General features: G+C 46.2%; 1 protein-coding gene across 3 annotated transcripts in view; it reads right to left on the reverse strand.

Annotated features, from left to right (window-relative positions):
- LOC138285381 (mitogen-activated protein kinase kinase kinase 6-like) overlaps positions 1-17,483 on the reverse strand; it is a 376,389-nt gene that overhangs the window by 16,116 nt on the left and 342,790 nt on the right. The window contains exon 28 of one of the 3 annotated variants that reach the window (XM_069225241.1): positions 16,102-16,212. The exons of the other annotated variants lie outside the window; for them this stretch is intronic. Within the exon in view, the coding sequence (XP_069081342.1) occupies positions 16,174-16,212 (39 nt within the window). The 3' untranslated portion in view covers positions 16,102-16,173. Of the gene's footprint in view, positions 1-16,101; positions 16,213-17,483 lie in introns of those variants that run through there. 3 annotated transcript variants of the gene reach the window in all.

Genomic DNA, 17,483 nt, shown 5'->3' on the forward strand with positions numbered 1-17,483 from the left:
TTCTCCTCAAAAACTGGTGTTATTCACACTCATGAAACTACGTTTGAACATAAAGATGCACAGCAAGTTAATTTATTAACTGATCAGGATCAACCCCTGGTCCACTCTACATCTACTCATGGGACTCATGGAAATCCACCCATAAAAACTCTATCAACCTTGACTGGTGGTATGGGCACTCCTTTGGAATGTGAAACAGTTTCTAAGTCTATATCTCCTATTGTTCAAAAGGAGGTTCTGCAACTTCCACCGGACTGTACGCCATATGTTTTGGTCTTAACCAATGCGCCCCCTCTTGATTATATCCAGAAGGAAGATACTCGGGATTTAATGAGGAAATGTGTGCACCGGCTGAGGCTAAAGCTTAGTCACCAAGATGATTTAAATAGTAAAATTCTTATGGTACGAAGGGTGAAGTGGGTAGGCCTAGCCAAGAAAGTATATAAAGGGTATTGTATTGTGATTCATTTTGCTAATCCTTGTTTGTTTAAACACTTGCTGATGGTTCTTCATGTTGTGCTAAGGGGAAGGGCGGGATTCAAATATACCCTCTAAGCTTTTTTTTTATGATCCAACTATTTTATTAGCCTCCTCTACTAACGTTCCCTGTGGATCTAATGTAGAATTGTCAAGGATATTTCTACAGGATTATATTCCTGTTCTTGACCGCCATCAGAACTTGACATCTCTTGATGAGAATGATTGACAAGCGGCCGAGACGGGGTTTATAACAGGTGCCCCTCAGGAGGCTGAGATGGAAGTTGGGCACATGCCCCTGGCAATATTGACAGGGTTTGATGAGGCAGTTTGTAAGGAAATGCCTCCTTGGCATGGTTGCCCCCTGACTTTTTGCCTTTGCTGATGCTATGTTTACAATTGAAAGTGTGCTGAGGCCTGCTAACCAGGCCCCAGCACCAGTGTTCTTTCCCTAACCTGTACTTTTGTATCCACAATTGGCAGACCCTGGCATCCAGATAAGTCCCTTGTAGCTGGTACTTCTAGTACCAAGGGCCCTGATGCCAAGGAAGGTCTCTAAGGGCTGCAGCATGTCTTATGCCACCCTGGAGACCTCTCACTCAGCACAGACACACTGCTTGCCAGCTTGTGTGTGCTAGTGAGGACAAAACGAGTAAGTCGACATGGCACTCCCCTCAGGGTGCCATGCCAGCCTCTCACTGCCTATGCAGTATAGGTAAGACACCCCTCTAGCAGGCCTTACAGCCCTAAGGCAGGGTGCACTATACCATAGGTGAGGGTACCAGTGCATGAGCATGGTACCCCTACAGTGTCTAAACAAAACCTTAGACATTGTAAGTGCAGGGTAGCCATAAGAGTATATGGTCTGGGAGTCTGTCAAACACGAACTCCACAGCACCATAATGGCTACACTGAAAACTGGGAAGTTTGGTATCAAACTTCTCAGCACAATAAATGCACACTGATGCCAGTGTACATTTTATTGTAAAATACACCCCAGAGGGCACCTTAGAGGTGCCCCCTGAAACTTAACCGACTGTCTGTGTAGGCTGACTAGTTCCAGCAGCCTGCCACACCAGAGACATGTTGCTGGCCCCATGGGGAGAGTGCCTTTGTCACTCTGAGGCCAGTAACAAAGCCTACACTGGGTGGAGATGCTAACACCTCCCCCAGGCAGGAGCTGTAACACCTGGTGGTGAGCCTCAAAGGCTCACCCCTTTGTCACAGCCCAGCAGGGCACTCCAGCTTAGTGGAGTTGCCCGCCCCCTCCGGCCACGGCCCCCACTTTTGGCGGCAAGGCTGGAGGGAACAAAGAAAGCAACAAGGAGGAGTCACTGGCCAGTCAGGACAGCCCCTAAGGTGTCCTGAGCTGAAGTGACTCTAACTTTTAGAAATCCTCCATCTTGCAGATGGAGGATTCCCCCAATAGGGTTAGGATTGTGACCCCCTCCCCTTGGGAGGAGGCACAAAGAGGGTGTACCCACCCTCAGGGCTAGTAGCCATTGGCTACTAACCCCCCCAGACCTAAACACGCCCTTAAATTTAGTATTTAAGGGCTACCCTGAACCCTAGAAAATTAGATTCCTGCAACTACAAGAAGAAGGACTGCCTAGCTGAAAACCCCTGCAGAGGAAGACCAGAAGACGACAACTGCCTTGGCTCCAGAAACTCACCGGCCTGTCTCCTGCCTTCCAAAGATCCTGCTCCAGCGACGCCTTCCAAAGGGACCAGCGACCTCGACATCCTCTGAGGACTGCCCCTGCTTCGAAAAGACAAGAAACTCCCGAGGACAGCGGACCTGCTCCAAGAAAAGCTGCAACTTTGTGTCCAGCAGCTTTAAAGAACCCTGCAAGCTCCCCGCAAGAAGCGTTAGACTTGCAACACTGCACCCGGCGACCCCGACTCGGCTGGTGGCGATCCAACACCTCAGGAGGGACCCCAGGACTACTCTAAGACTGTGAGTACAAAAACCTGTCCCCCCTGAGCCCCCACAGCGCCGCCTGCAGAGGGAATCCCGAGGCTTCCCCTGACCGCGACTCTTTGAATCCTAAGTCCCGACACCTGGGAGAGACCCTGCACCCGCAGCCCCCAGGACCTGAAGGACCGAACTTTCACTGGAGGAGTGGCCCCCAGGAGTCCCTCTCCCTTGACCAAGTGGAGGTTTCCCCGAGGAACCCCCCCCTTGCCTGCCTGCAGCGCTGAAGAGATCCCGAGATCTCTCATAGACTAACATTGCGAACCCGACGCTTGTTTCTACACTGCACCCGGCCGCCCCCGCGCCGCTGAGGGTGAAATTTCTGTGTGGGCTTGTGTCCCCCCCCGGTGCCCTACAAAACCCCCCTGGTCTGCCCTCCGAAGACGCGGGTACTTACCTGCAAGCAGACCGGAACCGGGGCACCCCCTTCTCTCCATTCTAGCCTATGCGTTTTGGGCACCACTTTGAACTCTGCACCTGACCGGCCCTGAGCTGCTGGGGTGGTGACTTTGGGGTTGCTCTGAACCCCCAACGGTGGGCTACCTTGGACCAAGAACTAAGCCCTGTAAGTGTCTTACTTACCTGGTTAATCTAACAAATACTTACCTCCCCTAGGAACTGTGAAAATTGCACTAAGTGTCCACTTTTAAAACAGCTATTTGTGAATAACTTGAAAAGTATACATGCAATTTTGATGATTTGAAGTTCCTAAAGTACTTACCTGCAATACCTTTCGAATGAGATATTACATGTAGAATTTGAACCTGTGGTTCTTAAAATAAACTAAGAAAATATATTTTTCTATACAAAACCTATTGGCTGGATTTGTCTCTGAGTGTGTGTACCTCATTTATTGTCTATGTGTATGTACAACAAATGCTTAACACTACTCCTTGGATAAGCCTACTGCTCGACCACACTACCACAAAATAGAGCATTAGTATTATCTCTTTTTACCACTATTTTACCTCTAAGGGGAACCCTTGGACTCTGTGCATGCTATTCCTTACTTTGAAATAGCACATACAGAGCCAACTTCCTACATTGGTGGATCAGCGGTGGGGTACAAGACTTTGCATTTGCTGGACTACTCAGCCAATACCTGATCACACGACAAATTCCAAAATTGTCATTAGAAATTCATTTTTGCAATTTGAAATTTTTTCTAAATTCTTAAAAGTCCTGCTAGGGCCTTGTGTGTTAAGTCCCTGTTTAGCATTGTCTTTTAGAGTTTAAAAGTTTGTTAAAAGTTTGAAATTAGATTCTAGAAACAGTTTTAGATTCTTTAAAAAGTCTTCCAACTCTTAGCAAAATAATGTCTGATACAGAGATGAATGTGGTGGAACTCGACACCACACCTTACCTCCATCTTAAGATGAGGGAGCTAAGGTCTCTCTGTAATATCAAAAAAATAACCATTGGCTCCAGACCTACCAAAATTCAGCTCCAGGAGCTGTTGGCAGAGTTTGAAAAAGCCAACCCCTCTGATGATGACATCACAGAGGAAGAAATTAGTGACTTGGAGGCCAATGTCCCTCCTCCAGTCCTAAATAAGGAGAACAGGACCCCTCAAGTCCTGTCTCCAAATGTGTTAGTCAGAAATGGTGAGTCCCTCACAGGAGGGTCCCACATTTCTGAAATCACTGAGGATGCTCTCAGTGAAGATGACCTCCTGTTAGCCAGGATGGCCAAAAGATTGGCTTTAGAGAGACAGCTCCTAGCCATAGAAAGGGAAAGACAAGAGATGGGCCTAGGACCCATCAATGGTGGCAGCAATATAAATAGGGTCAGAGATTCTCCTGACATGTTAAAAATCCCCAAAGGGATTGTGACAAAATTTGAAGATGGTGATGACATCACCAAGTGGTTCACAGCTTTTGAGAGGGCTTGTGTAACCAGAAAAGTGAACAGATCTCACTGGGGTGCTCTCCTTTGGGAAATGTTCACTGGAAAGTGTAGGGATAGACTCCTCACACTCTCTGGAAAAGATGCAGAATCTTATGACCTCATGAAGGGTACCCTGATTGAGGGCTTTGGATTCTCCACTGAGGAGTACAGGATTAGGTTCAGGGGGGCTCAAAAATCCTCGAGCCAGACCTGGGTTGACTTTGTTGACTACTCAGTGAAAACACTAGATGGTTGGATTCAAGGCAGTGGTGTAAGTAATTATGATGGGCTGTACAATTTATTTGTGAAAGAACACCTGTTAAGTAATTGTTTCAATGATAAACTGCATCAGCATCTGGTAGACCTAGGACCAATTTCTCCCCAAGAATTGGGAAAGAAGGCGGACCATTGGGTCAAGACAAGGGTGTCCAAGACTTCAACAGGGGGTGACCAAAAGAAAGGGGTCACAAAGACTCCCCAGGGGAAGGGTGATGAGACAACCAAAACTAAAAATAGTAAAGAGTCTTCTACAGGCCCCCAAAAACCTGCACAGGAGGGTGGGCCCAGAGCCTCTTCACAAAACAATGGGTACAAGGGTAAGAACTTTGATCCCAAAAAGGCCTGGTGTCATAGCTGTAAACAGCATGGACACCAAACTGGAGACAAGGCCTGTCCCAAGAAAGGTTCCACTCCAAACTCCCATCCAGGTAACACTGGTATGGCTAGTCTCCAAGTGGGATCAACAGTGTGCCCAGAGCAAATCAGGGTCCACACTGAAGCTACTCTAGTTTCTGAGGGTGGGGTGGATTTAGCCACACTAGCTGTCTGGCCGCCTAACATGCAAAAATACAGACAGCAACTCTTAATTAATGGGACTAGAATAGAGGGCCTGAGGGATACAGGTGCCAGTGTCACCATGGTGACAGAGAAACTGGTTTCCCCTGGCCAATACCTGACTGGAAAAACTTACAGTCACCAACGCTGACAATCAGAGAAAAGTACATCCCATGGCAATGGTTACTTTAGAATGGGGAGGGGTCAATGGCCTGAAACAGGTGGTGGTCTCCTCAAATATCCCAGTGGACTGTCTGCTTGGAAATGACCTGGAGTCCTCAGCATGGGCTGAGGTAGAACTAAAAACCCATGCAGCCATGCTGGGTATCCCTGAACTGGTGTGTGTGAAAACAAGAGCACAATGCAAGGCACAGGGTGAACAAGTAGAGCTGGAGTCTGGAAGAATGGCCCAGCCTACCAAGAGGAAAGGAAAGTCAGTTGGGAAACCAACTGCAACACAGCAAAAGAAAGGGAACCTCTCTTCTCAGGAAGAAGTTCTGCCCTCTGAGGGAACTGAGCCTTTGGAGCTTGAACCTTATCAGGTTGAGCTCTTAGGCCCAGGGGGACCCTCAAGGGAGGAGCTGTGTAAGGGACAAGAAACCTGTCCCTCTCTTGAAGGCCTTAGGCAGCAAGCTGCTGAAGAGTCCAAAGGCAAGAAAAATGGAACGCATAGGGTCTATTGGGAAGATGGACTCCTGTACACTGAGGCCAGAGACCCCAAACCTGGTGCCACTAGGAGAGTGGTAGTGCCTCAGCTGTTCAGAAAGTTCATCCTAACATTGGCCCATGACATTCCCCTTGCTGGACATTTGGGACAAACCAAGACGTGGGAGAGGTTAGTCAACCACTTCTACTGGCCCAATATGTCCAACATGGTTAAGGAGTTTTGCCTCTCCTGCCCCACCTGTCAAGCCAGTGGTAAGACAGGTGGGCATCCAAAGGCCCCCCTCATTCCACTTCCAGTGGTGGGGGTTCCCTTTGAAAGAGTGGGTGTGGACATAGTTGGTCCCCTAGAACCTCCCACAGCCTCAGGAAATATGTATATCCTGGTAGTAGTGGATCATGCTACCAGGTATCCTGAAGCTATTCCCCTTAGGTCGACTACTGCCCCTGCAGTAGCCAAGGCCCTCATTGGTATCTTTACCAGAGTGGGTTTCCCTAAGGAGGTGGTGTCTGACAGAGGTACCAACTTCATGTCAGCATACCTGAAACATATGTGGAATGAGTGTGGAGTGACTTATAAATTCACTACACCTTACCATCCACAAACTAATGGCTTAGTTGAGAGATTCAACAAGACATTAAAGGGCATGATCATGGGGCTCCCAGAAAAACTCAAAAGGAGATGGGATGTCCTCCTGCCATGTCTGCTTTTCGCTTACAGGGAGGTACCACAGAAGGGAGTAGGATTCTCACCCTTTGAACTTCTGTTTGGTCATCCTGTAAGGGGACCACTTGCCCTTGTTAAAGAAGGCTGGGAGAGACCTCTCCATGAGCCTAAACAGGACATAGTGGACTATGTACTTGGCCTTCGCTCTAGAATGGCAGAGTACATGGAAAAGGCAACCAAAAACCTTGAGGCCAGCCAACAACTCCAGAAGTTTTGGTATGACCAAAAGGCTGCACTGGTTGAGTTCCAACCAGGGCAGAAAGTCTGGGTTCTGGAGCCTGTGGCTCCCAGGGCACTCCAGGACAGATGGAGTGGCCCTTACCCAGTGCTAGAAAGGAAGAGTCAGGTCACCTACCTGGTGGACCTGGGCACAAGCAGGAGCCCCAAGAGGGTGATCCATGTGAACCGCCTTAAGCTCTTCCATGACAGGGCTGATGTGAATCTGTTGATGGTAACAGATGAGGATCAGGAGGCAGAGAGTGAACCTCTCCCTGATCTTCTGTCATCAGACCCAAAGGATGGCACAGTAGATGGAGTGATCTACTCAGACACCCTCTCTGGCCAACAGCAAGCTGATTGTAGGAGAGTCCTGCAACAGTTTCCTGAACTCTTCTCCTTAACCCCTGGTCAGACACACCTGTGTACCCATGATGTGGACACAGGAGACAGCATGCCTGTCAAAAACAAAATCTTTAGACAGTCTGACCATGTTAAGGAAAGCATTAAGGTGGAAGTCCACAAGATGCTGGAATTGGGAGTAATTGAGCGCTCTGACAGCCCCTGGGCTAGCCCAGTGGTCTTAGTCCCCAAACCTCACACCAAAGATGGAAAGAAAGAGATGAGGTTTTGTGTGGACTACAGAGGGCTCAATTCTGTCACCAAGACAGATTCCCATCCAATTCCAAGAGCTGATGAGCTCATTGATAAATTAGGTGCTGCCAAATTCCTAAGTACCTTTGACTTGACAGCAGGGTACTGGCAAATAAAAATGGCACCTGGAGCAAAAGAAAAGACAGCATTCTCCACACCTGATGGGCATTATCAGTTTACTGTTATGCCCTTTGGTTTAAAGAATGCCCCTGCCACCTTCCAAAGGTTGGTGAATCAAGTCCTTGCTGGCTTGGAGTCCTTTAGCACAGCTTATCTTGATGATATTGCTGTCTTCAGCTCCACCTGGCAGGATCACCTGGTCCACCTGAAGAAGGTTTTGAAGGCTCTGCAATCTGCAGGCCTCTCTATCAAGGCATCCAAATGCCAGATAGGGCAGGGAACTGTGGTTTACTTGGGCCACCTTGTAGGTGGAGGCCAAGTTCAGCCACTCCAACCCAAGATCCAGACCATTCTGGACTGGGTAGCTCCAAAAACCCAGACTCAAGTCAGGGCATTCCTTGGCTTGACTGGGTATTACAGGAGGTTTGTGAAGGGATATGGATCCATTGTGACAGCCCTCACTGAACTCACCTCCAAGAAAATGCCCAAGAAAGTGAACTGGACTGTGGAATGCCAACAGGCCTTTGACACCCTGAAACAAGCAATGTGCTCAGCACCAGTTCTAAAAGCTCCAGATTATTCTAAGCAGTTCATTGTGCAGACTGATGCCTCTGAACATGGGATAGGGGCAGTTTTGTCCCAAACAAATGATGATGGCCTTGACCAGCCTGTTGCTTTCATTAGCAGGAGGTTACTCCCCAGGGAGCAGCGTTGGAGTGCCATTGAGAGGGAGGCCTTTGCTGTGGTTTGGTCCCTGAAGAAGCTGAGACCATACCTCTTTGGGACTCACTTCCTAGTTCAAACTGACCACAGACCTCTCAAATGGCTGATGCAAATGAAAGGTGAAAATCCTAAACTGTTGAGGTGGTCCATCTCCCTACAGGGAATGGACTTTATAGTGGAACACAGACCTGGGACTGCCCATGCCAATGCAGATGGCCTTTCCAGGTTCTTCCACTTAGAAAATGAAGACTCTCTTGGGAAAGGTTAGTCTCATCCTCTTTCGTTTGGGGGGGGGTTGTGTAAGGAAATGCCTCCTTGGCATGGTTGCCCCCTGACTTTTTGCCTTTGCTGATGCTATGTTTACAATTGAAAGTGTGCTGAGGCCTGCTAACCAGGCCCCAGCACCAGTTTTCTTTCCCTAACCTGTACTTTTGTATCCACAATTGGCAGACCCTGGCATCCAGATAAGTCCCTTGTAGCTGGTACTTCTAGTACCAAGGGCCCTGATGCCAAGGAAGGTCTCTAAGGGCTGCAGCATGTCTTATGCCACCCTGGAGACCTCTCACTCAGCACAGACACACTGCTTGCCAGCTTGTGTGTGCTAGTGAGGACAAAACGAGTAAGTCGACATGGCACTCCCCTCAGGGTGCCATGCCAGCCTCTCACTGCCTATGCAGTATAGGTAAGACACCCCTCTAGCAGGCCTTACAGCCCTAAGGCAGGGTGCACTATACCATAGGTGAGGGTACCAGTGCATGAGCATGGTACCCCTACAGTGTCTAAACAAAACCTTAGACATTGTAAGTGCAGGGTAGCCATAAGAGTATATGGTCTGGGAGTCTGTCAAACACGAACTCCACAGCACCATAATGGCTACACTGAAAACTGGGAAGTTTGGTATCAAACTTCTCAGCACAATAAATGCACACTGATGCCAGTGTAAATTTTATTGTAAAATACACCCCAGAGGGCACCTTAGAGGTGCCCCCTGAAACTTAACCGACTGTCTGTGTAGGCTGACTAGTTCCAGCAGCCTGCCACACCAGAGACATGTTGCTGGCCCCATGGGGAGAGTGCCTTTGTCACTCTGAGGCCAGTAACAAAGCCTACACTGGGTGGAGATGCTAACACCTCCCCCAGGCAGGAGCTGTAACACCTGGCGGTGAGCCTCAAAGGCTCACCCCTTTGTCACAGCCCAGCAGGGCACTCCAGCTTAGTGGAGTTGCCCGCCCCCTCCGGCCACGGCCCCCACTTTTGGCGGCAAGGCTGGAGGGAACAAAGAAAGCAACAAGGAGGAGTCACTGGCCAGTCAGGACAGCCCCTAAGGTGTCCTGAGCTGAAGTGACTCTAACTTTTAGAAATCCTCCATCTTGCAGATGGAGGATTCCCCCAATAGGGTTAGGATTGTGACCCCCTCCCCTTGGGAGGAGGCACAAAGAGGGTGTACCCACCCTCAGGGCTAGTAGCCATTGGCTACTAACCCCCCCAGACCTAAACACGCCCTTAAATTTAGTATTTAAGGGCTACCCTGAACCCTAGAAAATTAGATTCCTGCAACTACAAGAAGAAGGACTGCCTAGCTGAAAACCCCTGCAGAGGAAGACCAGAAGACGACAACTGCCTTGGCTCCAGAAACTCACCGGCCTGTCTCCTGCCTTCCAAAGATCCTGCTCCAGCGACGCCTTCCAAAGGGACCAGCGACCTCGACATCCTCTGAGGACTGCCCCTGCTTCGAAAAGACAAGAAACTCCCGAGGACAGCGGACCTGCTCCAAGAAAAGCTGCAACTTTGTGTCCAGCAGCTTTAAAGAACCCTGCAAGCTCCCCGCAAGAAGCGTGAGACTTGCAACACTGCACCCGGCGACCCCGACTCGGCTGGTGGCGATCCAACACCTCAGGAGGGACCCCAGGACTACTCTAAGACTGTGAGTACAAAAACCTGTCCCCCCTGAGCCCCCACAGCGCCGCCTGCAGAGGGAATCCCGAGGCTTCCCCTGACCGCGACTCTTTGAATCCTAAGTCCCGACACCTGGGAGAGACCCTGCACCCGCAGCCCCCAGGACCTGAAGGACCGAACTTTCACTGGAGGAGTGGCCCTCAGGAGTCCCTCTCCCTTGACCAAGTGGAGGTTTCCCCGAGGAACCCCCCCCTTGCCTGCCTGCAGCGCTGAAGAGATCCCGAGATCTCTCATAGACTAACATTGCGAACCCGACGCTTGTTTCTACACTGCACCCGGCCGCCCCCGCGCCGCTGAGGGTGAAATTTCTGTGTGGGCTTGTGTCCCCCCCCGGTGCCCTACAAAACCCCCCTGGTCTGCCCTCCGAAGACGCGGGTACTTACCTGCAAGCAGACCGGAACCGGGGCACCCCCTTCTCTCCATTCTAGCCTATGCGTTTTGGGCACCACTTTGAACTCTGCACCTGACCGGCCCTGAGCTGCTGGGGTGGTGACTTTGGGGTTGCTCTGAACCCCCAACGGTGGGCTACCTTGGACCAAGAACTAAGCCCTGTAAGTGTCTTACTTACCTGGTTAATCTAACAAATACTTACCTCCCCTAGGAACTGTGAAAATTGCACTAAGTGTCCACTTTTAAAACAGCTATTTGTGAATAACTTGAAAAGTATACATGCAATTTTGATGATTTGAAGTTCCTAAAGTACTTACCTGCAATACCTTTCGAATGAGATATTACATGTAGAATTTGAACCTGTGGTTCTTAAAATAAACTAAGAAAAGATATTTTTCTATACAAAACCTATTGGCTGGATTTGTCTCTGAGTGTGTGTACCTCATTTATTGTCTATGTGTATGTACAACAAATGCTTAACACTACTCCTTGGATAAGCCTACTGCTCGACCACACTACCACAAAATAGAGCATTAGTATTATCTCTTTTTACCACTATTTTACCTCTAAGGGGAACCCTTGGACTCTGTGCATGCTATTCCTTACTTTGAAATAGCACATACAGAGCCAACTTCCTACACAGTTATTTTGCCCCAAAATATAATAGATGTTGCCATAAATAAGGACTTAGTGAATAGGATCCCGAACACCAACAAATCTTTATCTTTGATCAGCTGGAACATTGCAGGGCTTCGGTCCAAGGTCAGAAATTTAGAATTGTTTGAGTTTATATCCACTTATGATGTTATTTGTCACCAGGAGACTTGGACCGTGGACCCTTTTCATTTGGATGGGTACTACTCTGAGTTTCAGCCAGCACTCCCCTCCTCAGCGGGAAGGGCAAGTAGGGGGCTCCTGGTTCTTGTATCCTTACAACTCCCAAAAATCAAGGTGTCTTTAATTTGGTCCTCTGCATTTTTCATGGTGGTCCAATTATCGATGGAAGGGAATAAGGATATCCTGCTTTTGAATTTTTACAATAATATCCTGTGTGATGCCCTGCAAGGAATTCTTGAGAAGTTAACAGATCTCCTTGATTCCACTGGGAAGCTCCAGGATAGGGAGCTAGAAATGATCTGGATGTAAGACTTTAACGTTCCGTTATGTAATCAGGAACTCCCACATATGTGTGGTGCCTTTATTGAAGGCAGAGTCATCCACACATTTTATCCATTCTAACCAAGGTGAAGTTTTAAATACTCTTATTTATAAATTCAATCTCATTTATGCAAGGGATAGGGCAATTAGACAGGTGCAAAAGACACCCACCTACACGGGGAATACTAAATGTAGTATAATTGATTTTATTCTTATTGGCTCCTCAGTTTCCCACCTAATTTTAGATTTTAAGATAATACCACATTGCGCTAGTGACCCCTTGAGTATAAAATTAACCTTTAAAAAATAGGTTAGTCTCATCTAGAATAGATTGCAGGGGGAAAGCAGTTTTTAATAGAAACTTTGGCCTTCGTATGAAGTGGGATAGAGTGGATCCTAAAACTTTTCATGAGGCTATCATAGAGCATAATATAGAATACATTAAGAAATGTTTGTCGCTGCAACCTATTTATGCCCATCTCGTAGCTGCTTATGAATTTTTAAGCTGTGCTATTTATGAGGCTTTAGTGTGCAGCAAGTCTACTCAGGGATTAAAACACTGACGTTGGTTTAACTCAGTCTGTACAGCTGCTCATAGAGACTTAAAAGCAGCCATTAAAACTATTCAATTTAGTCGTGAATTAGTGAAACAGGCTAGGGGCCGATATAAGTTAGCCCTTGAGGATAGAAAGAATGAAGTTAGATCTAGAGCATGGGAAGATCTTTTGGCAGCTACGGAATTGAGGGACCCTGCATCATTTGAGGTATACGAGGTAATTACAGCCATTAAACAAATGAAATCAGGGAAAGCCCCTGGCCCGGATAGGGTCCCAGTGGACTTATTTAAATCTTTACCTGATTTGTGGTGCCCGTTAATCACAAATGTTTTGATCAGCGCAGTTAAAAGCTCTATTCCTTCCTCATGGCAAACGGCAATAATTGTCCCGATCTTTAAAAAGGGCAATAGGCTCGACCCCACTTGCTATAGACCAATTTCTCTTATAGATTCTATGGCAAAGATTCTGGGGAGTGTTATTTTGAATCAGCTTGAGGATTGGGCGATAAGGACAGAAATTCTTTCCCCAATCCAATATGGCTTTAGGCCTGGATTAGGTACAGTGGAACAGGCCTTAAATTTGCACCTTATTCTTAGCAAATATGTTACTGCCAGGAGAGAATCTAGTCATTTAGCTTTTATTGATTTATCCAGTGTGTTTGATCTGGTGAATAGAGAGAAATTGTGGTCACTTATGGATGCAATGGGGGTTGATCAGGATCTGCTCGAGTTGATTAAACGATTATACACTGATCTTACTATTTCAGTACAATATGGCCAGTATGGCGAAAGGTCCCACCCCCTCCCATTTATGTGGGGGGTTAGACAGGGTTGTACTTTAGCACCTTTTTTATTTTTGTTATATATTAATGGCCTTTACAGCTTTTTAGTAAAAAAATGGCAAGGATTTTCCTAGGATGGCCTCTAGACAACTTCCGATTTTGCTGTATGCTGATGATGCTGTTTTAATTGCCCGTACAGCAAACGGTTTACAGAATTTTATGGATCTTTTCCTAACTTTTACGCAAGAGCTTGATGTGAAAGTTCCTTTCACAAAGTCACATGTTATGATTTGTGGACCTTGAAATATGCCAACTAAATGTTTTAATATGGGGGGAAATATTTTAACCAAGGTGAAAGATTTTTGTTATCTAGGACTGCATTTAAGTTCTTCTTTGTTTTGGAACCCCCATCTTATTTTAAAGGCCCAAGAAATGGAGAGAAATATGGAAGCGATTCTTCGCTTTGCCCGTAAATTTGGACATAGGCCAGTCCACCAGATTATCATGCTCTAAAAATCTAAATGTGTTTCTGCAGCTACTTATGGGGGGGCCTTTGGGGATGTATTAACTCAACCCTCTTACAACGTATAGAGAATACATTTCTTCACTGGCTGCTTCTGGTACCCAAGAATATAGCTAATATTATTTGTCATGAGGAGCTGGGAATACGGTATATTAAGGATTTGATTGATATCGCCCCACTCCTGTTATGGGTAAAAGTATGGTCAAATCCTGCGGCTAGCTTAGTGCAAGACTGTTTAATTGATTGCATTCAACTAGCCAATCATAATAAGATTCCATGGGTTACTTTTGTACATAATTATTTTCGGAAGTTGGACCTGGAGATTATGTATCTCAAACCAGAGTTTATGCCTGCTAATGCTAAGGAAATGGTTAAAACTCTATATATAGAGTATATTGCGAACTATAGATATCAAGTAGCAGAGAAATTGAAAACATTCGACTTATATGAGCAGATTTCAACTTCAACTTTGATAGAACCATACTTCATCTGGTTCCCAATTCCTTCTTTGTACACTCTACTTGTTCTTTTTAGACTAAATATGATCCATTTTAGAGTGGCTTTTCCTAAGAAATGCATGTAGCAAAAAATGCTACCGCTTTGTCCTTGTGACAATTTTTCTAAACACAGCACTTGTCACTTTGTTTTATTTTGTTCACTTTACTTAGCTCCTAGGAAAGCTTTTATATTGCCAATTCTGCGCAAATTACATACTACCTTCCATAAGGAGGCTTTGATTGGTATTCAAAGACTCATCTAAACAAATGTGCAGTTCAGTTTTAAGTTTTATTAAATCAGCCATTGTTATTAGGAATCAATATGAACTGGTCGACGTACTCATTTAATAACATAATTTTGATTATTTATGATTTTACTCTGTTGATCATGATTTTAATGTTTGTAAACTATTATATTCCCATCTAGAAGGGTTGCGGGATATTCCTGATATGTTTCGACAATTAGCCTTGCAATTTTCGTTGTATGAAGATGTTTGTATTTTGTCTTAACTTATAAGGATTGTATTTTGATAGTTATTTATATTCTATGTAACGTATACGTGCTATTATGGCAAAATGTTGAATAAAGATCTTTTGACTGACTGACCCACCCCCTTTAGCAACACACTACAACAAGGAGAAGCAACATACTCATCAACGCAACACCAAACCTGCAACACAACACTAGGCTACACAACCCTGAAAAGCAACATTAGGGTACGCAACCCTGCAATGAAACACTAACACAACCCTACAACACAGCACTAGGGTACTAAAAAGCAAATGACACTTTAAAGTCCTTGGTAAGCGACCTCTCACCTGAAATTACACTCAAATCTCCGACAAGTTAAACTCCACAATTCCTCAGGTACATAGTTCACACCAGATGAGTGATGACTGTAGTTTGAATGCCTTCCAATGCCTTTTTGCCTCAGTTCTACTTGCAACGTTCTTGTGTATCAACACAGCTCCAATCACTCATAATTTGCCACTTTAATACCTTGTTGCAGCTCCCACCCACATTTCAGCTTTTTTCCTTGCGCCTTAACCAGTGCACATTGAACTTTTCATTCCTCTTACGACGCGCATCGTACTCCGCTTCCTGTTCCCTTCAACCACAGCAGTGCACATTACAGCTTCAGAAATGTTACATTAGCAAACTGCCCACGAGAACTTCACATGGCAACACATAAAGCTGGATTTCAGTATGAAGCGGGCGGCACAGCGCATCCACTCAAGCTCGGAATGCCTGGGACAGCACACAGCAGCCACGTGTTTTTTTTTCTTAAATGTGGCAACCAACCGTCGCACTCCTAAAGGCATATTTAAAAAGGAGTAAGGTGAAAAAAACAATTAACTCACCACCAGTCTAACTGACGAGAGGTCTGAATTCACAATATTACAGTTAATCCTCACAGCAGACTTCAAGAGTATCATGGCAGTTCATTAAGATCTGAATGTTTCCACTAGCTGCCATCCAATGTTATCAGCAGCTCCAAACGAACACTAATAAAACTGCCTTTGAGCCCTCAGGCAGCTGATTGCATCCAAAGCCGGTTTGCTTACTTAGCGTGCTGCACACCCAGCACTCCTCTAACATCAAAGCTGTCTGTTTTACTGCTCACCCGCACATTTACCCAAAATGAAGTTGGTTAATGCATACCTTCATTTCTTGATTTTCAGGGCTGCCAGCATGTTCGCATCGCTTGCTGCATTCCTTGCATATCTTTAGCATCAGCGAAACCAGTTTAATTCCGCACGGCATGTACATCAACCCAAGGAGATGCTGTATACGCCAGCTTCACTATTGTTGGCACAAAAGTCCTACTAAATCTGCTTATATTGGTGTTCGGTAGGTTAAACGCTCTTCACACTGGAGGAACTGAAGGCTGTTGGATGAAACAGACAGTGGTGGGGCTTCCGGGGGGGGGGGGGGGGGGGGGGGAGGGGGGGTTCCCTACAATTCAAGCTTCCACTTCTTTACTCCTAGATTTTTCAGCACTTCTTTTACTCAGTTTCTCTTCATTTTTCTTCCTCACACAGGTTCTTTCTCCAGTTGTCGCCAATGCTGTAACTGAAGATGGATCCTTTGTAGATTATAAAATGTAGGTTTACTGAGCTTAGTTACAGGTAACGCCCAACCAGGAGAAGCATTCTTGCTGCTCTGTCCTCTTTCACCAATTGACCATTCACGCCAAACAGGCACTCAGTAACATTCCGAGACACCCCACACACACACACACATACACACACACACTTATGCATAGCAACAATTCAAGTCACAACACATGGCCCCCTATGCCATGCTCTGAAGTCAGGGGCCTTGAGCACGGGTGCTGTGTATATAAAGCCTAGACATATCACCACAGCAGAACTGTGCCTCTTACACAGTGTGGTTTTGATTACATAAATGGTGCACTAACCCGCAGCGGTCAGAGGAGCACTCCAGCCACTACTGTCCTAGAATGAATCCTGTGTTTGACAGGCAGCTCTGCTAATCTTCTGTCTTTCAGAGAAGGATTGCCAACTTCACTCTACTCGCTCCCTGGCTCAGCTCTCCAGGTATAGGGATCTCAGGCTACCCTCCTAGATCAGGCAGAGAGTACACTCACTAAGAATCTCAGAGTGTAGGCAGTGACAGATAGGAAGACAGATCTAATAATACCATGGTTGGACTGTTTATTCTTTTCTCCATGTCAGTAATGCTGGTTACAATGCTTGGTTACATCTGCCTAGTAATCGAGGCTCATTCTCCCTATGAAGGAACAAGGCTGTTTCAATAAATCTTTGAAAATCTTTCTTCATATCTTTCTTGTGTTTACCCAGGGCATACATGAGTGATACAATGAAAGGGTGAAATCTGTTTCCACTAAAATCTGAAGTGTCATGTTTGAGGTTACCAAAATCATCTGTTGCCCTGGGAAGGTTGGAGGTTCAGGTAAGGCACTGTGAACTAGCCAGGAATTGGGACAACAGTTTCTCATGATGTAGATGGACTCAGTCCCCTTGCCCTGAAGTTCTATCATTCTAATCAAAGTCCCGCTTTTTTAGTGGGAACTGTATAACATTGGAAGACTAAATTCTACCTTCTTTCTCTGTCCTTGTTCCTGAAGAGGTTAAACAAGTGTGTGCTGCAGAATAGGCTCTTGCACAAGCCCTGGCACTATACCGTAAGCAAGTAGGCTGGGATCAGGATTCGCCTTATCATGCTATACCTGTAAGATCCAGCCCCATGTGTAACCACAATACCCAATAAAACATGACACGAAAGTTGATATGAGGGAAATCCTGTCACATCTTGACTACTAGAGAGTAATTGAACCCTATGTATCTTCTAAGAGTAAC

This window comes from Pleurodeles waltl, chromosome 3_1, assembly GCF_031143425.1.
Source record: "Pleurodeles waltl isolate 20211129_DDA chromosome 3_1, aPleWal1.hap1.20221129, whole genome shotgun sequence".
Classification (NCBI taxonomy): Eukaryota; Metazoa; Chordata; class Amphibia; order Caudata; family Salamandridae; genus Pleurodeles; species Pleurodeles waltl.